This window comes from Grammomys surdaster, unplaced genomic scaffold (assembly GCF_004785775.1).
Source record: "Grammomys surdaster isolate TR1022 unplaced genomic scaffold, NIH_TR_1.0 143, whole genome shotgun sequence".
Taxonomy (NCBI): Eukaryota; Metazoa; Chordata; class Mammalia; order Rodentia; family Muridae; genus Grammomys; species Grammomys surdaster.
This window is the reverse complement of record NW_021604601.1, coordinates 6,200,603-6,225,596: the sequence shown is the minus strand read 5'-3', so window position 1 is coordinate 6,225,596 and position 24,994 is coordinate 6,200,603. Positions and strand designations below refer to the sequence as shown.

The 24,994-nt window shown below is 45.7% G+C and overlaps 1 protein-coding gene across 2 annotated transcripts in view; it reads left to right on the top strand.

Moving 5' to 3' along the window:
- Cnksr3 (CNKSR family member 3) overlaps positions 1-24,994 on the top strand; it is a 95,075-nt gene that overhangs the window by 45,840 nt on the left and 24,241 nt on the right. For both annotated transcript variants that reach the window (XM_028764329.1, XM_028764330.1), the window contains exons 2-4: positions 8,864-9,027; positions 16,019-16,221; positions 17,359-17,446. In XM_028764329.1, coding sequence (XP_028620162.1) covers positions 8,864-9,027; positions 16,019-16,221; positions 17,359-17,446 — 455 coding nt within the window. The remainder of the gene's footprint in view (positions 1-8,863; positions 9,028-16,018; positions 16,222-17,358; positions 17,447-24,994) is intronic.

Below are 24,994 nucleotides of genomic sequence, written 5' to 3'. Positions count from 1 at the left end.
TGCTGGGAGGCGGAGGATGCTGGGAGTGCTGGGAGTGCTGGGAGGCGGAGGATGCTGGGAGTGCTGGGAGATGGGGAGGTGGAGGATGCTGGGAGTGCTGGGAGGCAGGGAGGCGGAGGATGCTGGGAGGTGGAGGATATTGGGGAACTGTGGTACTGGGAGGTGGAGGATGCTGGGAGGTGGAGGATGGGCCCTTTTTGTAGTGTGTGTCAGGTTGTGTTGATTGTGCTTAGGTCGGGCAGGCTGGGTGTGAGAGGCTGTACCTTTGCAGCCAGTTTCTCTGTGAAAATGTTCACGAAGGGTCAGTGTCAAACAGATCAGAAACCTCAGTTCAGGCAGATCCTGAGTGTCTATGTTGTGGATGACAGGGGTCCTGAGCTGGGATGTTTGTCCTTTAACCTGTGCAAATGGATGTGTTTGCCAGTGTCAGATTTTCTTCCAAGTATATATTGACTTACATAGTGAATGCCAAAAGGTGGCTGGCTGCCTCTTGGTTGTCTCTTCTGATGTCTTCAGAGTGACATCAGCTTTGGAGCATGTGAATTACCTGCATGAAACTGGCTTAGCTTCGGGAGGAAGTGCCTCAGTGCTCGCTGTCTCCACGCTTAGTCTGGCTCTGTTCTTTAAGTTCAAGCGCTCGACTGCATGCTGGGTTTTCGTAACTCTTCTATAATGTCCAGACCAGTCTTTCTTAAATGGTAGTGACTCCAAACTTTTGTTTTATCATTGGCATTAGTTTCTCCCTCCTCACCAACTCCCCCCCAGAGGAGCTCTGTGCTTCTGTGTCAGAATCAGTTGCTCATTTTGTAGACAAAAGAAAAAGAGCTTTAGCGGCTCTTCACTGAGCTTCTAGGACACTCGTCTGGCTGGCTAGATCTTCAGCATGTGTCTGGTAGCTGTGCTTGGGGAGGGAAGGAGAGGAGGTGGGTGCAGTCTCTGCTTCAGAGGTGAGGGCGTAGAGCGTAGAGCGCCAACCTTTAGCTCACTCAGGTAGAAAACCTGGCTCCTCTGACAGCTAATACTTGTTTTTTTCTGAAGACTGAGCAGGTTTGTTCATTGGCTAATTATTTTATTAGCTTGGAGGATGTCTGGACTTTAGGTGTTGGATGGTTTCTTTCTTTTTCCCATAGAAGTAAAGGTAATCTGTTCAGTTTACCTGCCTCTCAGAAGCATTCATTCTTAGACTTGTTGTCCTGGCTCCTTGGAGCTTCCAACCCATTGTTTAGACCTGATGTCTGGTCCTGGTGCCCTTTCTTCAGAGTAACTTAAATCAGCGAGCGACCTCTCAGGGGATGAGTTAGACCAGAGCTACAACTGGCAGCCTGTGAGGATGTTGGCATACTGCATGCTTACTGATCTACAGGTGAGGTGCCAGGAGACAGGCTGTACCCTCACTTAGGTAACATGTGGCATTCAGCCTTGATGGCAAACTAGGTCCATTCTGAGTTAACCAGGGACACAGGGGTACTTTCATCAAGGAGGTGGAAATGCGTAGATCTTGAAGGTGGTACGTGTCCATGATCCATGACTGTACACATCAGTCAAAACTCATCAAACTATATATCGAATGTTGTCAAATTTTATGGTGTGCAAATTACACCTCAGTAGGTGACTTCAGCCAGATAACAACTTAAAGGGAGTCTCCCGGAACATGTTCAGAATTTAAAAAGTCACTCTCAGACATATTAAAAGACGTGAAGATAATTTGGGTCACTTAATTTCAGATAGACTGGCTTGGTCTGTTTTTCTGCCTGGTTGGTGTGTCACCACTATGAACATGTCACTGCTGGAAGCTGCAGAAGAGGCTTGTGGGCTTTCTATACAAAGGGCCAGGCAGCGAGAAGTTCAGGCTCCCAGGCTCAGTCCGGCCTTGGCACACCCACCCAGCGCTGCTGCTGCTGCTTGGAAGAGTGTAAAGAGAGGCATGGCAAGCTACACTGACAGAGTACTCAGGAGCCAGGCCCACAGTGGAACTGGCCTCAGTGTATATGCTGAGCTGTGACTGACACCGACACCGTTGGTGCTTTGGGGGAAACTCATCAGAAGTGGGCGTTCTCTCAGCCTCACTTACTGGGTGCGTGAGTAGAAGGTGGGATTTCACAGACGTTCCCATGTGTGGTGCCGTGTTTGCATGGCCTTGGGTGTGAGAAAGATGGGATGGGTTTGCTCAGAGGGACTTCCAGAGGTCATGAAGAGGAAGTGGAGACTGAGCGCAATACCTGTCTTCTAGATTCCCGTAGAAACCCAGGCAAGGGCCGAGTGTAGCTGTGACAGTTCAGATGCAAAGGCAGGAGTGAGGTGGAGTTACCTTTCTGTTCCTGTTTCGGAATATCTGAGATAATCAGCTTCAGGAGAGGAAAGCATTCCGTTGGCTCACAGTTTTGGAGTTTTGTTCCTTTGCTGGTTGGTCTATTGCTTTTAGGCCCTCGGTGTGGCAGCTCATCGTGGTGGGAACATGTGTGTGTGTGTGTGCGTGCGCGCGTGCGTGTGTTGGGGTTGATGAGGCTGTGTACACATTTTGACAGCTGAAAGGAGCCCAGTATTTCCTTCATCGCTGTGTTCTGAGTGACCTACCTTCTTCCCCCTGGGTCCCACTCCTAAAGACTTTCAGATAGATACCTTTGGGAACTCTCTCCCAGGCCGTGTGAATGAGGAGGGATGTCTAGCAGGTACAGGTGACGGTGTGCAGAGATGGACCCTAGAAAGTGGGGAACTTAAGACCATCAGAGGAGATGGTTTTAAGAATTGAGCCTAGAGTACTTTGTCAATTTCAAGGTAATTAACCCAAACAGGAAGATACAGAGGCAGCCTGGGGAGAGGGGAGTTAGGGTGTGTGTTTTGAGCCTTAGCTGAGAGGCAGTTGGCTCTTGAGACGTATGGGTCAGGCTTGCGTTTCCTTAAGCAGGTAACTGCTGTGCACATAGCTACTGTAAGAAGTAGACATTCTGGGGCTAGAGAGATGGCTCAGCATCTGGTGCTTCCAGTGGACACATTTTGATCCCTAGGACGCATATGGTGGCTAACAGCTGTCTGTAACATTAGTCCTAGGGAACCTGATGCCTTCTTCTGTCCTCTGAGGTCTCCAGGCACACATGTGGTGCACATGACATATATGCAGTCAAAACACCATTACCTATGAAGTAAAAAATAACATGTCTGAAAAAAATAGAAATAATTTATATCTACAAGTAATACAGACAATGCTATGCTACCAGGCACATGGTGTTAAGAAAGAAACAGTTTTCAAAACCCGAGATAAAGTTGTAAAAACATTTTTAAAACCAGGAAACATTTATATTGGTTACTTTGCTGTTGCTGTGCTAAAGCTGTCAGCCAAGGCAGCTTACAGAAGAAGAGTTTCTTCTGCTTGCAGTTCCAGAGGGTAAGAGTCCAGGGGATGCAGGGATGCAGGGATGCAGGGATGCAGCAGGAGTGAAAACTGGAGCAGGAAGCCAAGAGCTCACACCTTGAACTACAAGCAGGAAGCAGAGAGAGCGAACTAGAAATAGCATGAGCGTTTAAGCTCTCAAAGACAGCCTCTGGTGACGTACTTTCTCCAAGGAGACCGTACCTCCAGCCCTTTCAAACAGTTCCACTAGCTAGGTACAGACATTAAAGTTCCCAGAGCGAGGCCAGATACTTATCATTTAAACCATCATGTGTGCATCTGTGTGCGTTTGTATGTGTGAGCATGTGTGTTGCTATGGGAACCAAAGACAACTTGCTATAATCAGTTCACTCCTGTTACTGTTTGTGTCCTGGGGATTGAACTCATGTCACAAGGCTCCATGGCAAGTACCTCTATCAACCCAGCCGTACTGCCAGTCCAATTTTGATGTTTTTAACAGTTTGCCTTATATTATCTCTGATGTATAGCCACAACAACTTTAAGAATCTCGTTAGGACTTGGTGTGACAAAAACTGGTTGTGTTAAAAGTAAATAACAAACATTATAATGGGCCAGAACTAGCCAGTTGGACTTAAGCACTCTTCCTTCTTAGTATTGGGACTCTCATTGGGTCCCTACACTTTCAAGCACATACAAATCTGAGAAGCCAGAGCTGGGTCATATTAGTAAGCTGAAATTCTTCCTGATGTTTTTTGGGTCATGAAATATAAGTGAAGTTTTTGAATTTTCTTAATTTGCTACATGGAAAAACTTAATCTTCCCTTCAGACTGTGAAATAAAATTTTAGTTCTTGGTTGATACAGGCCTACCCCTTCCCCTGTTCCCACCCCGCCCTGCACTACAGATCACCATTGAAAAGAGGCTAGATCATCTGGGGTTGAAACTTGGAAAGTTTAAGGTAAATGTTCGGGAGGCCAGTATGGAAACAGATCAGCAGGGATATCACAGAGAAGAGATGGAAGAGGGTCTGTCATAGATGCTAAGAAGGTCGGGGAGAGAACATGGGGACAGACAGGATATGGGGACAGCAGGAGAGGTGACCAGGTTTTGTTTTGTTGTATGAAAAAGGCTGTAGATTACCTATGGCATTTGGCAGCTTCTGGGTCCTTGGAAGTGCTGTTTTTTGTGCCCAGCTTTAATGTGTGACTTTAGCCAGCAGAAGGCTGGGAATGGGGCCTAGATGTAGCCTTTCATCTCTTCAAAGGCTTCTGCAGTCTCCCCTTCAAAACTAAGCAAGCAGTCCTTTCTCTGTGAGTGCTAGACTTCTCAAGAATAACTAGCCAGCCAGTTATTCTTGCTATCTACAAGTGTCCAAATTTGGGGACAACCTCTGGGCACCGTCATCCTGTAGGCTGTTAAGATGTTCCTCCCCACCTTGACCCCAGTTAACTCTGTCCTGGAGGGGACCATCTAAGCATTAACTTCACACACTTGGAAAATTAAAGACTCAAATAAATCATGGGTTTGTTTTTCTTTCTTTCTTTTTTTTCGATTTAACAAAATTTACAAAGTATCCGTTATGTGTTTCATACGTGTTATGCTCTTTCTAACACTGGCATCTAGTTTTCCTTACAGTTATGCTCTGGGGAGTGTTAGTACTGACTCACTCACCTCTCTGGAGACAAGTCAGGATGAAGCCCGCCCCTGCCCCACCCCACTTTCTTCACGTTCCATTGTGTGTTTAATTGGATTTGGGCAAATGGCCTGTGTTTAACTGAATTTTACTTAAATCATACATCTCTTATAAGTTCCTCAAAGACAGGATTGACAATAAGTCCACTTGTGAGCAGAGCAGAGCAGAAGGATGGCTTGCAACAGGCCCCAAAGGTGTTAGATCAGTTTACTCATATCTGAGCCCCCTCTGCTGTGGGACTGCGTAATAGTTTAAATTAGCTGTTTGAGAATGCCTAATTGTGTTCTAAACAATAGGGCGAATGAACAGTAGGCCACGGTGTGCTGCAGTAATACAGCTCTGTGGCAGTGCTGTTTAAGAGACAGTTATTCAATGTCTGTGCCACCTTACAGAAGAGTGTGTGAACCACACTAGGGGTTACTGACCTTACGATGCTTGCACTCGATAATCCAGCCTCACTGAGCTGATGAGTTGAGCTCAGACTGCTTAGGCTCCCTTAGAAACCTCAAGGCCATGCTCACTGTTATGTGACCTTAAATTGTCAGTTTCTGACTATTGTAACCTGTGCTCTAGAATGTTCATTATAACCCATCCAGGCTTCTCTAGGCCCTGAGCGCTACCTTGGGGCTCTAGTTCTGTTTCTGACACCCTGTTTTCTCTGTGGTTTGTGGAAATTCAGGACTCTGGTCTTATTCTCACTTCTTACCTTACTGGATGCCATGACTCGGTAGCCACGGTATATAGTTTTAATGTATTCCATCTGGGTTCAAACTTACTGTTAGCTGAGGCTGGCATTGGACATCTACCGTCTTGCTTTAATATAGCACCTGTTGAGTTGGGGGGGGGCATGTTACAGGCGTGCTTTACCATGCCTGGTTTTATGTAGTGCTAGGGATGGAACCCTGACCCGTGTGTGTGTTAGCCAAACACTATAACATCCATACTCCCAGCCCTTTGTTATAAGTTTAACAGTAGAACTGATTCTGTCCATACAAACTAGTGTGAGCCAGTCTGTTGGCATTGTGCCTGAGTTTTGAGTAATGATCCTTCCTGGCACTGTGAGCATCAGTATCAACCCCACTCATCCATGGGGGGAAAAGGTTATACATGTGGATATGAATATCTTCACACTTCCCAAGGATGGAAGCCTGGGACTAACGCCTCTCTCTGTGGCTTGTGAATGGTCGTCTTTTCCCAGGTTCTCAGCTCATGTCTGTGTAGCTGTGTCTTTATCTTTTTGCTTTGCAAGGACACCAGTCACAGGAGTTGAAAGCATGCCAGCAAGTTTGTTGAAGACTCTCTAAATATCTTCTGAAGCCCCGGGAATTAGACTGATGTTAGACTGACCGTATACGAGTTTTAGTTGGACATCGTTCAGTCTCAAGAAGGTTTAAGTGTGATGTAATTGTCCTGAACCTCTCTGACTAGTGAAACATCTTTTTAAAGTTGAGGAGTAGGCTAGGGAAGGCTGCATCATGGAGGAGAGGAGAGCGCTGGGTTTGCTCATGACAAGACTTGGAGGTGACTACGTCATATGGTGGTTTGTTTTCTCTTCACCCTGATCATTGAGATCTGAAGAAGCTACGGCCTGCTAAGTGTCCGAGGTTGGATGGTAATAACGGCTTTGTGATTAGACTTTTTTACTCATTTAGGAAGGTGCTGGAAAAGGGTTTGTATAATCCCATGTTGCAATGCCTTGAGTACTGGACCAGGCAGAACATGAAAGAGCAAGACGTGTGGCCCTCAGATCTTAGACAAATTCAGGTTTCTGTCTTTGGTCTCACTGAAGAGAAGCAAAGACAGAATTGATCCCCATGGCATCTCCTTCATGTATGACTGTGGCTGCTTACAGGCCTGCTAGGAGCTTTCATTCCTTCATCTGGGAAGCCAAGACAGGTAGCTAGGAGACTGTCCTCCTGTCTTGATGGGCCAGTGGTGAGTTGGCTTTTGACCACAGGTGGGCCACCTGTCTCAAAACCTATGAGTGTAAGTAATCTGTCTTAACCTCTACTATCTACCTAACTTATGTGCTACAGACAGCACTCAAGGATGCTGGAGTGGGTTGGGTTTGCACCAGTGTCCCCAGCATCCTTGTTGTGACATGGCCTCTCTCTTATAGTTGTCTCCTCAGGGAAGGTAGAGGGCTTTGCTGTCTTCCTTTTTTGTGTTTCATACCTCCTGTCTTTGTTAGGGTTTTACTGCTGTGAACAGACACCATGACCAAGGCAACTCTTATAAAGGACATTTAATTGGGGCTAGTTTACAGGTTCAGAGGTTCAGTCCGTTATCATCAAGGTAGGAACATGGCAGTGTCCAGGCAGGCATTGTGTAGGAGGAACTGAGAGTTCCACATCTTCTTCTGAAGGCTGCTAGGAGAAGACTGGCTTCAGGAGGCTAGGACAAGAGTCTTAAAACCCACACCCACAGTGACCTACTTCTCCAACAAGGCCACACCTGCCAGTAGTGCTACTCCCTGGGCCAGCCATATTCAAACCATCACAGCTGCTAGTAAGTTTCAGAACCTCTCATTCTCTTCTGTGTGTCCTATCAGGAGGAGAGTGGTGGAAGTTTTTGGGGCAGAGATGGAGTTTATCTTTCCATGTCAGATTTTAAGACCCATGGGCTTGGGCATTGTCAAAAGTAAATGAAGGAATTTGCGTACACTTTTTCCAACTTCGAGAGATACACATAACACAGTTTTTAAAAAGGTCCAATGAGATACATACATGTGCTTGCAAGAATGTGTGTCTGCACACACGTGTTCATCTATACATATCTGTGTCAGACTCAAGGAGGCTTTCCGCATGCTTTGATTAGTTATATTGAATGTCCTTTATGTGGGGCTTGACGTTGTATTAATATTGTCTCTTTCCATCTTATATGAATATAGTCTTTTGAAATACTAAGGTGACTTCTTATTAAAGTCAAGCAGATTAATTGCTTTGGAGTAATTTTTTCCCCATAAAAACATGATAAGAAGTTGCCCTGGGAGTTCTGTGTACAGGAATAGAGATTCCCAAGGCGGCCGGGTCTCCTCACATTAACTGCTTACTGTAAGATGAGACATTACTTATTTTGACCTGGAAAAATCCCTGGTCCTGGGGCTTGTATCCTGTCCCTTAAAGTCTGTGTTTACCACAAAATTTTCAGTTACAGTGGACAATCAGGCTTAAGCCAGACAGGGAATTTGTTTCAGTGTTAGTGAGAGATTTGGGGGATAGAAGGCTATCAGAACATTTTCTCTTTCTTTCTCAAATGTGTTTATTCTCAGAAAACTGACCAAAGAAGTGCTGCCCCACTACCAGGGTCGTGTCCCGTGACTTCTAACTGGGCCCTGTCTTCTCTATCTGCATATCATGTATCAGGGAAGATCATGATTGGCTCTGCTTAAGTCACTTGATTGTCTCCGACTCTGTCACTAGAGTATTGTTGCCGGGCTGGCTGTGTATCAGTCACAGTGACAAGCATCTTGATTGGCAGGCCTACTGGGAGAGGAGTGGCGTCCCTGGAGAAGGATTGCTTAGCAAACAGATAGCATGGGTTTAATACAGATATAAATGTTTCAAATCAGTGGGGGTTGGTGTTTCTCCCTTTAGTTGACAGGAAATGGGAAGCGTCTGTCATAAAGCCATGCTGTGTGGGATCTATTTGAGAGTTTGCAGTGCCCATGTCCAATCTGTTTGAGATAAGATGTCACAGGGAAGGGACCCGTCAGGTGGAACACATGTCCGATGAGTGCTAAGACTGATTTAAGTGTGGACAATGCTTGGGACCCCGTGACACCATGACAATAACGGGCTTTCCGTGTTTTATCTTCCTAGGGTTGGATGACTGCCTGCAGCCGTACGTCCACAAATTTGAGCGGGAAAAGATAGACGGGGAGCAGCTGCTGAAGATCTCCCACCAGGATCTGGAGGAACTGGGGGTCACACGGATCGGACACCAAGAGCTGGTGTTGGAGGCGGTGGACCTTCTTTGTGCACTGGTTAGTCTGGGAGAAGGTGACCTGTTTCCTCTTGTGGTTCAGCCCATCCTCATGTTCTTAACAGGATGAAAAGAAGCATCGGAGGACAATCAGAGGAGAAAGCAAGGCAGCTTCTAGAGGAAAGGCTAGCCAACGAGAAGGCATTCGCTTAGTCTGGCACACTTTGATGCATGCATGCATGTGTATGTGTGAGTGTTTGCTTACATGTTAAATGCACATGCGTGTGTATGTGTATGTGTGGAGGCAGAAGGACAATTTTGGATGTTGCCCATGGAAACACTGTCCACCTTTGAGACAGGGTCTTTCATTGGCCTTGAGCTCTCCAGTTGGTCAATAGATGATCTGACCGGTAAGCCCCAGGGTCCTTCTGTTCCCACCTCTCCCACCGCTGGAATTCCATTTCGTGGTGTTGTGCCTGGCATTTTATCTGTGTGCTGGGCACTGATCTTAGGGCCTTGTATTTACAAGGCTATTTCACCAACTGTCTGAGCTATCTTCCCAGAGTTTTTTTTTTTTTTTTTCCTCCCGGAGTGAATGAATGGATTTAAAAATTAGCACACAAGGTATTAGATAACACGATGTTTTTAAACAAAGCGTATTTTAGTAGATTCTCCTCCCTCCTCTCTCCCCCACCCTTGTCTCGCATCCTCTCCACTCCTCCCTCAGACTCTTTTCCTCTTCTATGGTGCATTTATCTTTTTGTCTACCCCACCCTTGCCTGGCACCTGTCATAATTTATCCTTTCTGGTCTTCTTTCTAGCGTCAGTCTTATCCACATTTACACATTTACATCCACTTACATAAACACCACACCCTTGTCTGTTAATAAAGTTTTATTAGTTCTCAGTGTGCATAGTCATGGATGTATTTATTATCCCAGGCCGCCTTTGCACTGCAAGGACAGAACGGAATCTCTCTAACAGAGACCACATGTCTCTCCAAAACCCGAAGTGTGTACTGTCTCGTGTACAGAAAAGTGTTGTCTGTTACAAAAAAGAAAAACCAAACCAATAACCGTGTCTGTATTAGGCTTGTTTTCATTCTTTTATAAAGCACAGAATGATAGAGACAGCTGTTACTGAGGATGTCATTTTCAGATGAGAAATGCTACATGTCCATGACTGTTTCTGTTACTATAAAAAGCACCGCGAATTTCACAGATCTCTGTTTAAATAACTGGTGTTTGTGCTTGACACGGTCAACTAAAGAAATGACAGCTAGCTAGGCGGGACTGTGAACTTTGCTCTGGGTCTTCGCTGTAGAGGGCAGGTGTGTGAACTCTGCCTGAGTCCTGTGTGGTTATACCCACATGGTTCCTAAGTAATTCATTCAGCTGTGGCATAAAAACACCCATAAGGGCATTTGTTTACAAACCTGTTGGCACGGGTGGGACTCAGGTCTCTTGTCATGGTGCCACGCTTAGGAAACTGTTCACTTAACTGTCGGGGTTGGATACCCTCCCCCTCCGCAGCATTCAGGCTGGGTTAGCAATACTCTGAAGCCGAGCCAAGGGGGATATACAGTTACATCACCCAGAATGGTGGGAATGAGTGTGTGTGGTGATGGTGCCACCGCTGGTCTGCATTCCATTGATTATATAATACTCGCTGCATTGTGAGTGTTCTTTTTCTTAAAATGGACAGAGCCTTGTCTTTGGCCCTCAGACGCGCCGCTCTCGTTTGGAAGAGTAATGAGGAAATGATTTGTGGTTGATAAACGAGCTGTCACCAGGGAGACACAGTGGCCAAGTGGTCTGCGTGCTGGCCTGGGAAGCGGGATTGTTATATCCTAATCTTGGCTCTGCTCCAGGCTACTCCTTCTGTGACCCCTGGGGGGAATGTGGTGTCTGTTCCCCTCATCTGCACACTGTCACCGTAGGTGTGGCCGTGGACTCGTGGGTGTTCTGCATTGCTGGGGATATGTACAAGCATCCTGTTTATTATTAAAACTGCCTGCTCTTCAGAGCCAACATGAGTTTACTTCTGTTATACTTTCTGGGAAACACAGCTTTGCAGTCTTTTCTGCTAGAATGTTCTGCGCAGTTGCATCTACCTTTTCAGTTGCAGTATACTTTGAGGACAAGAAGACTGCTTTGAAATGTACAACATGAAGATGAGGAGAACAGGTCAGCTGTGAGCATGATGTGCGTCTCGGGGAGGAGACATAGCAGCGGCCCGTGGGCAGTCTCTCTTTGCGGCTCCCTTTTTTGCTGCTTTTTAAAGTGCTGCACCGAAATGAACAAAGCTGGACCCATGCCAGAACCTAAAGCTGTGTTTTATCTCCTACAATTTCCTACTAATTTCCTCTGTAGACCAGGCTCTGACCTCAGTCTCACTGGGGACCTCCTCTGAACAGCAGTGTACCTTGACTGTGTTGCCGGGGTTGGGGTGGGGTGGCACCCCTCCTCCGAAGTCTGCAAGTGAATGTTGTTCTGGGAGGGAGGGAGTCTAACATGGTTTTATTGAGTATCTTCAGTCTTCGTCTAGTCTTACATAAAATACTATTAAAACACGGCATCATTATAGTGTTTACTTAATCTGCTGCTGTGCAGACCTTTATAATTACGTGAGTGAGAGTGTTTCACCTTGAATAATTCATTTGCTGGTCAGTTAATGTGGATCTGTCGTCGGCCCTGGTGCTGTAAAGAGGTTTCTAGATTGTTGATTTTTTTTTTTATTTGATGGGCAGGAAGTAAACAGAAGCTGGATTAAGAAAGGATGTAGGGGTAAGAAATCACTGGAAAGTTTTGGAGCAGTGGTAAGGACGGATAGAACAGAGAAGGACCTAAACCTGAGAGGTGGAGTCTCCAAACTGGTGAGTTATAGCTAGAGAGTAGGAAGCGATTCCATTCCAAGTTCAAGCTTGAACTCTGTTCGCTTTATCGCAAGTTCTCAGTAGCTGCAGGTGCCAGTGGCCACCATATTGGAGCACAGGACTACAGTCAGGACAGCTTCTGTTGGACAGCACTGGCCAGAAACTTTGAGTGGGCAGTGAGAAACATCTTGGACCCCCCCCCCCCATGCTCTTTGCAAAGTGGGTGAAGCTCTGGTTTCCTGAAGATAAAAGTGAAAGACACAGGTGTTGTGAACAGGGTTGAAGTTAGTACCAGTGTTGAGTGATGCCACCCCAGGTTTGTAGTTCAGGGAAATGGCTGTATGGACCATCTCTGCACTGTGTCCCCCTCAGGCCATTCATTGGTCACTATTTAAATGTAATACATCATTCAGAAGGGTTTCTCTCTCTCTCTCTCTCTCTCTCTCTCTCTCTCTGATGGAGAGATGTTAGACAGCGGAGGAGTCTTTGCTGGTAGCTTTAATTGAATTGATTGAAATGTACATTATTGCCGGGCTGCTAATGTACAGAAAACCATAAATGACATATTTCTCACGTTGCCATTTAGTAGATGTAGGCAGTGAGTTTACTTTGATTCCGCGTTACTTGGTCACACATGTTAGAACATGACCAGAGCCTGAATTGCTGGAGAGAAGAGGAGGCAAAGCTGTGTATGGTGCCTTTAAAGAACATTTAAGTTCTAGAAGGGTAAGAGTCTTGCTCTTAACTTCACTTCTGGCCAGTGGAGAAACCTCCCAGCTCCTCACCCAGACCTGGAGAGGGTTGCTAGTGCCCAGCTCCTAGCAAGGTCACACCAAGGCAGAAGGAGTTCTAGAGGGCTTTTAGAGATATATTTCATTTCTTAGTGCATTCGTCACATCCTCCTCCTCTTTCTCATCCTCTTGCTCTTCTCCCACTAAACTCTCTGACGATGAGGTGTGCCCTTAGCTCGATTTGAATCTTCCAGAGTCCTTGTGTAAGAGCAGCTTGTGAAGGAGACAGGTTCGAGAGAAAAGACTCATGAAAATAGCCATCAGATCTAGTCTGAGAAGGTCTTCCTTTTACCTTTGGTTGTGGCTCTGAAAGCCCCACATTTCCCAGTTACCCGGCCACTGTCCGGCTCTTTCCGGCTAATAGAATTCGTGTCTTGTTCTCTGTTGTGGAGTAGGGACAGAGGGGAGGGGACGTCTCTCCACTCCCGTTTTTTAAACATTATGCTCAAGTGTGCATCTGCCTCCTCATCTTTCTAGTTTTATAGTTTATGCAGGGGAAGAAACCAACCAGAACAAACCCAGCCGAAAAAGAAAAGAATCAGTTGTAAAATCCGCCTTCTCCCTTCCATTTTTGTTTTTAAAGTGGTCAGTTTGCCAGAGAAGCCAGTTTGTGTCTTCTGCAATAGTAAAATGTATTCTAATCTTCACTGGGTCTTGGGGAATGGAAATTCCAAGTCATTCCTGGTGATGTTGGCTGTAGAACACTGGCCTCTCCTGCTTTTAGTGAAAGTTCTCTATAGACACTGGCACCTGGGTAATTGACAGAGTGAAGGAGCGTTCCCTGGTGTCCTGGGCACAGGCCTTCCCTTCCAAACATTCTGTGTCCTGTAGACTCCTTATCAGTTCACTCGTGAGGTTTTGAAATTAAAAGCGATGATGGGAACCTATCTTTATTTTGTCTTCGCCATTGAATGGGAGTATTCTATTTTAGACTTTAGGGGAAAAAATTAGTGACAGGGAAAAAGCGAATATAAGATTTAGATGGAATATTGATGTTTTTCAAAGCTGCTGAAACAGCTCCTCCACCCCTTCTAACTTTTTAAAATTAGTGCTTTAAAGAATTATTTTCATTTAGTGTGTTTGGACGTTTTGTCTGCACATGTGCCCAGTGTCTGCAGGGGCAGAAGAGGGTCTTGGATTCCCTGGAACTGGAGTCATGATGGCTGTGAGAAGCCATCTGGGAGTAGAGAATAGAGCATGGATCCACTGAAGAACAGCCACTGTCCTTAAACCACCGAGTCATTTCTCCAGCTCCTAAAAGTTTTTATTTTTAAAAAACTAGGAGCGTTATAAATTTAAACCTCCCATAAAGTCTATTTAAAGTTAGAGTCACTTTCACTAAAGCCATAGCTATGTGTTATTATTAACTGATCATTTCTTACTGAAAGAGAAAGTTACTGCAGACTCCTGAGTATGTGCATACTGTAGAGGTATAGAGTGTGCGTGTTTGCTGTAGAGGTGTAGACTGTGCGTGTTTGCTGTAGAGGTATAGAGTGTGCGTGTTTGCTGTAGAGGTATAGAGTGTGCGTGTTTGCTGTAGAGGTATAGATTATGCGTGTTTGCTGTAGAGGTATAGACTGTGCATGATTGTCCCCTCTCTGTCCTTGACAGAAGTGGCTGGGGGTAGTCCAGACATATCCTGATGCTCCAGAGGAAGTAGATCACGTGAATATAGAGTGTCCACGAATCGAGCATCTTTGGTTAGTTTGTTCTAGGTCTGCCAGTTCTTCCTTATTCTTTTGTTTCTTTGGTTTTTGAGACACAACATGCAATCCTGCTTGGCTTCAAACTATTCATGCTCCTGCCTCAGCTTCCTCGCTGATGGGTGAAGCGTGTGCACCTACACACTGGTCTGTTTGTCTCACTCTTGTCTGTTCTCTGTCCTGTGTCCTCTCATGTCTTGGCTTTCCCTTGGGCTGGGTGTTGGGAAGGGGAAGTACATGACGTGCTGAGCCAGAGGTTGGAATCCCAGCCTTGTCTTTGGTCACCAGTGTAGTCTGGTGACACATCGTTCTCTGGCCTGAGTTTCTTCAGCAGTTAAATAGCAATGCGGGTGGAGCGTCCGTGGTCTGACGACAGGAGATCTGTGAGACATTTGGAATGTCAGCACGAGATGGGAAGTGAGGATTGTTCATCTCCTCTTCTAAGGTCACGGTCAAGGCACAGATACTCTAGCAGTGCAACATGAGATTGCCTTCCCATGTAGAGATAAAAACGAGTAATTTTACATTCATAATTGAGTCCCATCCATAAGGTATGTCACGTGCATGCAGATATTCCAAAATCGGAAACTGTCCAGAATCTAAAACATGCCTGGTCACAAGCATTTAAGGGACACTCAGTGTACTGGCTAGCTTCGTGTCTGTTTGATACTAGCTAGAGTCATTTGGGAATAGGGAAACCTCTGTTGAGAAAATGTCCCTTCCAGATTGACCTGTGGGCAAAGCCTGTGGTACATTTCCTTGATTGATGATTCATCTGGAGGACCCAGCTTACTGTGGGTGGGACCACCCCTGGGCTGGTATCCTGGGTGCTCTAAGAGAGCAGGCTGAGCAAGCCTTGAGGAGCAAGCCAGTAAGCAGCACCCCTCCAGGGCCTCTGAGTCATCTCCTGCCTCCAGGTTCCTGCCTTGAGTTCCCGAAATTGATGTTTCTAAAGCAGGCATGCGTGTAAGCTGACCATAGGTCAAGAAGCACAGAGTAAATTGTGGGTGAACTGATAGTGTTGCCGTTTCACCGTCCTTTCTGTTGGAATCCATCTGTCTGTCCATCACTTAGGGCCACACAGAGAGCCCTGACCTGGCCTGTGGTCCAGATGGGGCCCAAATAGGTGACAAGCTGGAGAGTAACCAGAAGGCACTATACTAATTTCAGGGAACATATGCAATGACACGTTCAGGAGACATTGTTAATTGTCACATCTGGGGAGTGAGCTTCTGATATGTGCTTGTGTGCATGTGTGTGCATGTGTGTGCATGTGTGTGCATGTAGTTGCTAGCATCCTGCTGCACATGAGAGCTTTCCTCACAAGAGTAACCCTACCACATATCAGTTAGCCAAAGTCTGCTCTAGACTAAGTGGTCAGGAGTCCTGGCCCAAAGGGGTGGGTCATCTGCCCAGGCCTGAGAGATAGGGATGGACTTGCCTTGATCTATCTGAAGAGCATTTCATGATATGGGGCTAGGGAGAATACAGCCCCTTGAGACAGGAGGGAGGCTTAGGGAAGAGTGAGTACAGGCCAGCATGTGGGAAAGTTGGGTGGGGTAGGCAGGACTTTGTGGGGGTTGGATGAGGTACTCTAGCTACTTAGGGTTTGCTAAGTCATTTTGAGAGTTTAGACATTGTTGATAGTTTTGAATTGTTCTCGCTTGAATTTATTTCCCACAGAATTACGGCCTCGAAACTGATAATATGAAGAACTTGGTTCTGAAGCTGCGGGCCTCTTCCCACAATTTGCAGAATTACATAAGTAGCCGGCGGAAGAGTCCAGCCTACGATGGGAACACATCCCGCAAGCCCCCCAATGAGTTCCTGACCTCTGTGGTTGAGCTCATCGGCGCTGCCAAAGCCCTGCTGGCTTGGCTGGATCGGTAAGCTGTGGTACAGTGCAGCCTGGGGTATGCGGTCTGGGTCACTCAACAGCCTCAAGTTTGCCTCAGGATGAGAAACCATTGTCCCCAGGTCTCCCTCTCCCTGGAATTCTGGGGTCATGGGTCAGAGGTAGATCTTAGGGTGACTTTGAACTTTACCTCAAAGGTCAGCAACAGGAACGAATGAACCCAAGGTTAGAGGCAGTGGAACTGTGCTAAAGGTTATTTACTGAGATTAAGCATTAGTGCTGGAGTCTGTGACTGACAGGAAGCAGTTAGTGGGCCTGGCTTGGCTCATTCACTTCTGTGTCTTGCCTTTTCCCATTCCCATTCCTGGTCTGTTTGTTTGTTTGTTTAATAGAATGTTTTTATTAACTCATTGAGACTTTATACAGTGTATCTTGTTCATATTCAAACTTCCTCCCCCCCCCCCCCCATCCTCCCCACAACCCCTCCTGGATCCACCCTCCCCTCCATACCTCCTCATCTTGTGTCCTCTTCCACAGTTTTCCTGAGCCTTGGCTGTGGGTGTTGTGTTGTAAATGTTTTACTTGGGGCCAGGTACCCCATGGCAAGTTGATCTCCGCTTGTTGATCAGTTGTTCTTTTCTATAATGATTCCTGTCCACTGTAAAAGAAACTTATTTGATGAGGGGTGTGAGAGACACGTATCTGTGGTTTTAAGGACAAGATTTAGAAAGCAGACATTACATTGGTTTAGGAGTTTTGGGTCCTCCTTTGAATTCCATGGCCTCACCAGCCACAGGAAGTTGCTACATTTACAGGTGTGAAATCATTCCTATGAGCAGGCCTTAACTGCAGTGAGACAGCTGTTAGTTACTGCCGGGAGCTTTCAGAATAGCTTACCATGATGGTTACTGTGGCAGTTCATAGGTGATACAACTGGATACTTTATTGGTTGCTTTTTCCCCCTTGGCAGTTTGCAGGGCCCCTTCGGATGCTGTAAGAGCTCATCCTCCGGTCAGATTTCCTTATTACATGTTCAGAAGAAGTAGCACAATGAAAGAAAACCTATGGCAACCTGCAGTGTAGCCGTGCATGCCAGTGTTGGGGTGGGACTCTCTGGGGGGGTCTCTTCTCCATCCCCTCATTAAAGAGAGTTCTTGTTCCTTCCCAGGGCTCCATTCACAGGGATCACGGATCTCTCCGTGACCAAGAACAAAATCATCCAACTGTGCCTGGACCTGACCACGGCAGTCCAGAAGGTCAGTAATGCGTCATCATTGGCTTCTAGAACTTTCTCCTCGTGTTTCTTCTTTTTCCAAGGGGTTCCCATATGGGTCCAAAGTGTCCCATCCTCCCCTTCCATCAGAATTTGGTGCTTCTGTGAGGAATGACGATCAGCCTCAGGCTCAGAAATAATTTGTCTTATAATCGCACTAATACTTCCGTATCTCTTTGAAAAGAAACTGGAATTGTGGAATAACCAAGTCTCACTGTCTTCTTGTTCTGAGTGCTTTGCTGTGCTTTGCTGATTCTGGCTTCATTTGATCTCTGTTGTTGGGGTTAAAGGTCAGAATGGGACAGCTTGTGAGGCTGTAACAAATAACCTCAAACCTTAGCAGTTTATTTATATGTAAATGGATACCTCTAGGAGATGAGCTCTGGTTCTTACAGCAAACAATCAACATCCTGCTCAGACTGTCCCTCTGTCCCACTGCAGAGAGACAAAGCCTTGGTGGTACTTATGCTCTGGTATCAAAATGACACTCCCTCATGCTTTTCAGTTAGACATGTTTTAGCCTGTAAAGTTTTATGTTAGCCTATAATTTGTCTAGCTTCTGTAATATAAACTAAAACGATTGTGAGTACTAAGACCAGTTGCTGTCCTGTTACTTGGCATATAGCAGATTCTTTAAAAAATTATTTTTGGATTACGTTTCTTATGAATATAAGGAGGGGATTTTCTCCTTTCTATCTATTTGGTTTTAAATATTTTTTTTTTATTTTTAATAGGGAGGTATCTCTCTGTTCCCTGTGTGTATATCTATCTCTATGAGTGTTTGTGTATGTGTGTATCTCTCTATGAGTGTTTGTGTATGTGTGTATGTATCTCTCTGTGAATCTTTGTGTATGTGTGTATGTGTCTCTCTGTGAACGTTGGTGTGTGTGTCTGTGCACATGATTGTGGATGTCCAGAGTCTAGAAGAGAGAAATGGCTCCCTTGGAGCTAGAGTTACAGGTGCTTCTGAAGCTTGCATTTTGATACTGCGAACTGTGTGATATTAGCCCCTAACCACTGAGCCATACCAGTCTCTCCATGTGTTTTGAGACTTCGTGATGTGATGATTGTTTCTATGGATAATCTGATAAAAACAAAGAAATCCTTTCCTTATTCCTGACTGCAGTAACAGAGGCAGGTTGTGTGTGTGTGTGTGTGTGTGTGTGTGTGTGTTTCCTCTGTATCACAGAATAAAGTGTGGCTGTGTTTGTGCCAGTTATTTGAGATCCAGCCCTGAGCAGCTGCTGCCTGTGAAGCCTCTGATCTGCTCGAGGTGCCCGAGGCACCGAAGGGATCTGGTTTTGCTCATTTTTATGAAGTATGAGGTAACTTTGATGGGAAGAGTCTGACAGCAGCTGTGATGACACATGAAGGCCGTGGTGTGTGAGACCAGCACTAATGGTGGAAGGTTATTTCCCAACACCACCTCAAGGTGCTCGCCCTTCCCTGTCTCCCTCCCCTTACTAATCTGATTGCTTGTTTTGATTTATAACCGAGTTTATTTGCAGTCCATTGCATCCAAGTGTAAGAGGCAAGCAGTGAAATTAGCAAATGGGCCTCAGCGGTGACCTGTGTGTTCTGTGCTGGGTCCTCGTTGGTGAGGTTGACGTGTTCATTGTAGCTGTGGAGCATAGGGAACGGAAGGAAGGTGTGGGGGCAGGGGCAGATACAGATGCAGGGCAGGTGAGGAGGCAGATGCAGGGCAGGTGGGGGGGAGGGAATGCATTGCTGTTTGTTTCTACAAGATGAGTAATGTTGCCTGAGCAGGTTAATCTTGGCTTTGTAGCATTTCGGGGCAGTTCCTTCAATAAACATTTACTTGGCCTCTGTGCTTGCCACTGTTCTAGGCACCAGGGTGCCTGCCAGAGTGAATAAACAGAGGCTATGTCTGTACCTCAGGGAACTTAGTGTGTGGGGTAAGAAGCAAGAAACAGTAAGCAAAGCACCTGTGTATGAGGTTCCATAAAGTTAGCCAGCTGAGGAGGGAGGGGCGCAGGAGGGAGGGACAGATGGTTGGCATCTGTGACTGCAGGAAGCCTCCTCGAGCTGGTGGCGTTGGCATAGCTGATGTGAGAAGTTGTGCTCACCGGCAGTGTGGGCCTGTTGCAGGACCTCAGTTTGGAGCATTTTTTGGAGAGAGAGTTATTGGTAACTATGCACTGATGATCAGGAAAATGTAGCCAGCCCCTTCCACCTGGGAGGCGCAGGCCCAGTGTGATTATGTCTGCTGCAGAGTGTCCTTCTCACTCGGGCCTCGTGGCACATGGCATGTGATGGAGAGTGATTTACAAAGTGGGTTTCAGTGGGGAGATAGGCAGCTGTCACCGCAGGTCATTCCCGGGCCCTGGAGATGTCATTTAAGAGTCATGTGCCTTCATGTTCTTATCTGGGAAATGAGAAGACCAGCGTTCACCTTATCAGATGGCTGGGTAGAATTTCTAAAGTTCCCCTCCCCCGCCCCACTTTTGAGTAAGTAGAAAGGCAGTATAAAAATGAGACGTGAAATGGCAGGTGGGGTGACGCAGCTTTTAATTCCAGTACATGGCAGAGGCAGGCAGATTTTTGTGAATCAGAGGTCAGCTTAATCTACATTGTGCACTTCAGGACAGCCAGTGCTATATAAGAGAGCCCCCTTTTTAAGATGTGAAGAAAAATGACAATTAAAAATTTTCAATGATCATACATACCTGTGTACGTGTGTGTGTGTGTGTATAATTATTAATATAATAAAATGTCCATAAACCTATAAGTAAAGGAAGAAATAAATATAGCTGGTAATATGAGAGAAAAGTGGTATTTATCCTAGAAGGGAAAGAAGTAGACACAGATTGCAGGGGGTGGGGGAGGGAGGCTAAGTAAAAGAGAGAGAGGGAAGGAAGGAGGGCAAGATGGGAGGGAGGGAGGGCTGGGGGAGAAAGAAGCTCTATTTACAAAGTCATACATATAACCACACTTACACATGTAAAAATTAGCTCTAACATGAACGGATGTGGTTTCTTTTTTGTATGTTTGTGTGCGGTGCTGAGAGTACACTGTAGGGCTTCTTCCTGCACCAGAGGCAAGTGCTCACTTACGTAGCAAGTGCACTGGGCCACACTCAAGCAGAATACGAGGAGTTCTAAAAAGAGTATCTGCCTCAAAGACTGCTGTGAAGGTAATGTGTGGTATAGCATAAAAAGCATAGCACTGACTCGGAATACGCTCAAGTGGCGATCTAAATATCTTGGTTTTTGGATATTTTAGTGAAATATCATTTTCCAGAGTCAGACGAGATGAGTTAAAAAGAACTAAGGAAATACATACACTGGCCTCATTTTCTGGAACTTATTTCTTTTTCTTTTTTTTTTTTTTAAGATTTATTTATTTATTTTATTTATGAGTACACTTTCGCTGTCTTCGGACACACCAGAAGAGGGCATCCAATCTCATTACGGATGGTTGTGAGCCACCATGTGGTTGCTGGAAATTGAACTCAGGACCTCTGGAAGAGCAATCAGTGCTCTTAACTGCTGAGCCATCTCTCCAGCCCCTGGAACTTATTTCTAATTTGAACAGATTTTTATAACTTTGAGTTTGCTCTTTGATAGTTCGTACATACATGCGAATGAATATGCAGATATATGCCTTTTTAAGGGTGATGACTGAATCCATGTAAATATACTTGGGGAATGTCACTTTCCGGACTTTGGAAAAGATATATCTCTAGCTCTTAACAAGAATTTGTTTTAAAAAGATGTACTTACTCATTTTATGTATATGAGCACACTGTAGCTGTCTTCGGACACACCAGAAGAGGGCATCAGATCCCATGACAGTGGTTGTGAGCCACCGTGTGGTTGCTGGGAATTGAACTCAGGACAAGAGCAGTCGAGCCATCTCTCCAGCCTCCAGAATTTATTTTTTGTAGCAATTGAAACCACCATTTCTTTGCTGAGTGTCAGTATGCATGGGGACATGTGCAAACACACACACACACACACACACACACACACACACACACACACGCCAGAGCACCCAGCTTGGTGAATAAGTTCAGTGTCACTTCCACTGCCGTATGATGGCAGCTACAAGATGAACTGTTTGAGAAACTGCACCCTTCCTCGTATTTGATCTCTGTCCTTTCCTGGGGACCTGAAGGAATGGGAGTCATCTTCCTCTTCAGTGACAGGAGCCTGTCTCACTAGAGCCTTCATTTCAAGCCCCTGTCTATGGGAGACACATCTGCTTTTCCCTTCCTTTTTACATCTGCTTGCCAGCCTTTCCTCTTTGCTTTTTCTTAGCATGTGCCCTGCATCCCTTCCCGGAGTACTAAAGAGGGATGCACGCCCACTGCTGCTTGTCTTTTCTCCCCTTGCAATGATCCTGTGTATTTCTGTGCTCTTCCAAGACTGCTTCTGCTATAGTCGACACCGAGCACAAGGGTCGGTCTTCTGTTCCTGTCTTGGGGGTTTAAGATGAGAAGAGGAAAATAAAGGCAGGAAGGGGTTGTGACCTACATTTCCAGTTGGATTCACCTCTGTAATGGCATGACAACTTCAAGTGTAAAGGTACAAGAACGAAGAACCACTGGCAGGGCTGAGTTCCTGTCTGGCAGGAAATGGAGAAGGAGCGGTATTTGAGGGAGAAGGGGAGCAGCAGGATAGACCAGAGGGGGACACCGTCACTGACTGGGAATTTCATGTCAGGTGTGTCCTCACATGTGAGCCTTGTGATCACACTGAGCTCCCAACAGTTTCTAGGCTGCTGACCGTGTCATCTTATTTTACTGGCAGGAAAGAGAGGCAGAGGGTTTAGCAGGCAGGGGGTACAGGCTGCATCATCATGAGGTGGTAGACTGAGGACAGGGGACAGTGGAGACACGCCTGGGGCAAGCTGCTAGTTGCCCTGGGTGGCCCTGACTGCTGATGCAGGTGACCCAGGGCTGTCATGAAGCTCTGCTTCAGTGTGTGACTCACGAGGAGGTGACTTGTTCAGGAAAGTTTTCTTCCTTTCCGATGCTACCACACCAGATAATGAATGTGAGGTCATGCCTGCAGCTGTTTCCTGGGGTGGGGAGGAATGGGTGTGGGAAGCCATCTTGCCCTTGGTAGAAGATAGTGAGTCCTTGCACACACTGGCTCAGACAGTTTGCGATTCTCACTTGGGCCTGTTGGTCTTCATGACGGGAAGCCCAGTTGGATTGATGAAATCCAAAGAACCAAGTTGTCAGTTCATCCCTCAGTCTTGACTCCAGAGGTCTTCTGACTGGGTGACCGTCTCCAGGGAAGCCTGGACACCGTTGTTCACCTATAAGTTATAAAGATCATAGACAGAGGTTGTTAGTTACGTTGCCATCATGAGGCCCCGCGAATGGATGGTTTCCAGAGTTGCTGTTTATGTATAGCTCTCTGGTCATAGGGGATGACCTGTTGTGGAAGTAGATGGTTTACTTCCTGTGCATGAAAGGACAGGTAGAAGGACACATCAGCTAGCTTGCAGTTACTCATGATTTACAAAGGTATTCATGTAGCTTGGGTTTCCACTTGTGTGAAAATGTCTTTCTAAATTTCTTAATTTTTTTTTTTCTCCCTAGACAGCTCTTTTCTTGAGAGCAAGCATCAATTTTCAGAGCGGCAGTAAAATAGGTGTTATTGTGTCTTCTATTTTTATCTGGTAAAAGAAAAATTAAAATTTTAGGGAGACAAGGAAATCCTTACTCTAAAATCATATAGTATAAAAAAACAGATAGCTGTCCTTGCTGTAGTTGGGAAAAATGACATAAACATGACATTTCAACCTAAATGAAAAACGTCATCTGATGAATTCAGAACTGATTTGTATTTTTTCATACACCTGGAACTATTAGCCTCATTCCTCAAGATTGGGTCAGTTTGGTGTACTCAGTGTCGCAAAATAAACCTTAAAGAAACCAGTTCTGGGGGGCTGGAGAGATGGCTCAGTGGTTAAGAGCACTGACTGTTCTTTCAGAGGTCCTGAGTTCAATTCCCAGCAACCACATGGTGGCTTAGAACCATCTGTAATGGGATCTGATGCCCTCTTCTGGTGTGTCTGATGACAGCTACAGTGTACATATAGACATAAGATAAATAAATAAATAATTATTTAAAAAGAAAGAAGGAAAGAAGGAAAGAGAAAGAAAAGAAACCAGTTCTCTGGGCAGAGAGACTGCTTAGCAGTTAAGAGCACCTGCGTGGTTCCTAGCATCATCTTGGCTCACAAGCATCCATAACTCCAGTTCCAAGGGATCTAGCACCCCCTTCTGGTCTCTGAGGGCACCAGTCACACATCGGAGACACAGACATCTGTGCATGCAACACACTCACATGTATAATAAAACAAATCTGATTTTAAAAATTAACAAAAAAGAGACTGGCTTCTCAGATCTCTCTTTGTGCACCCTGTGGTGAATGTTGAGAGCCCCCCAGTGCAGAGGGTTCTAGAAGGCTACCTGTGGAAGTTTCCTGTTGGCAGTTTCATTTTGATGTCTTCTGTAGCGGACAGTGGTGACTCCTGTAATCGGCTAACCCTGCTGGCACAGCTAACCCTGCTGGCACGGTGCTCCGAGCCTTTTGTTCTTTAGCTGAGAAAATAATGCCTTGCATTCCTTCCCTTTATTTAATGTCATCAATAGCATACCTCAAGACCACTTTTTTGGCAGCATGTTAATGAATGTTTTGTTAAACTTTTTCATCTTTTAAGGACTGAAGTATGTGATTTAATCTCCCTGGTGCTTAAAATAAACTTTTGTGGCTGAGTTTACCCAAGGTCTTATTTGAAAGCTATTCTTATAGACAGGCCTTGAGCTAAAGGATTGCTAGCTTGTTAGCCCACAGTTAGCTGAGCCCGGGGTCACATTGGGAACCTTGGGCAGGATTCTTGTATTTGCCATTTTTTCCTCTACAGACTGGCCAATAGGTAGATTTCAAGTCTGTGGTTTTGTTTGGTGACAGGACTAGAACCCAGGGCTTTGCCTTGTGCACGCCAGGCAGGGACTTCACCACTACGGCGCATGTTCTTAGAGTCAGTTTGTAGTTTTTTGTTTATAAGTGGGTGTTCACGTAGAGAATCAGTCCCACGGATCCTTGAATAAGCGCCATTGGTTAGAAGACCCCAGTGCCTTAGGAGAAGTGTCAGCTCCACTTTCACTGTGAGCTGGCTTCGGCATCCATGTCTGCCAGGACTGCTCGGGCTCAGGGCTTGATGGTGGCAAGATGTGTCAGAACCTTGTGATTTTAGGAAGCTCTAAGCCAGTTCTTCTTCTCTCTTAAAAGATTGGTTTTATGTATTCATTTCTTAGAATGTTATATTTACAGCACCTTTATCCCTCCATCTACCCACTACAAGCCTGCCCATGTCTTCCTCACTCTGTCCTAAATTAATGACCTCTTCTTCAGTTATTGTTATTATACACACACATCTACGTCCATCTGTATATACGCATACACACATATATGTCCACATCCATCTGTATGTACACATACATCCACATACAGTTATACATACATATACACACACCTATACACACATACAT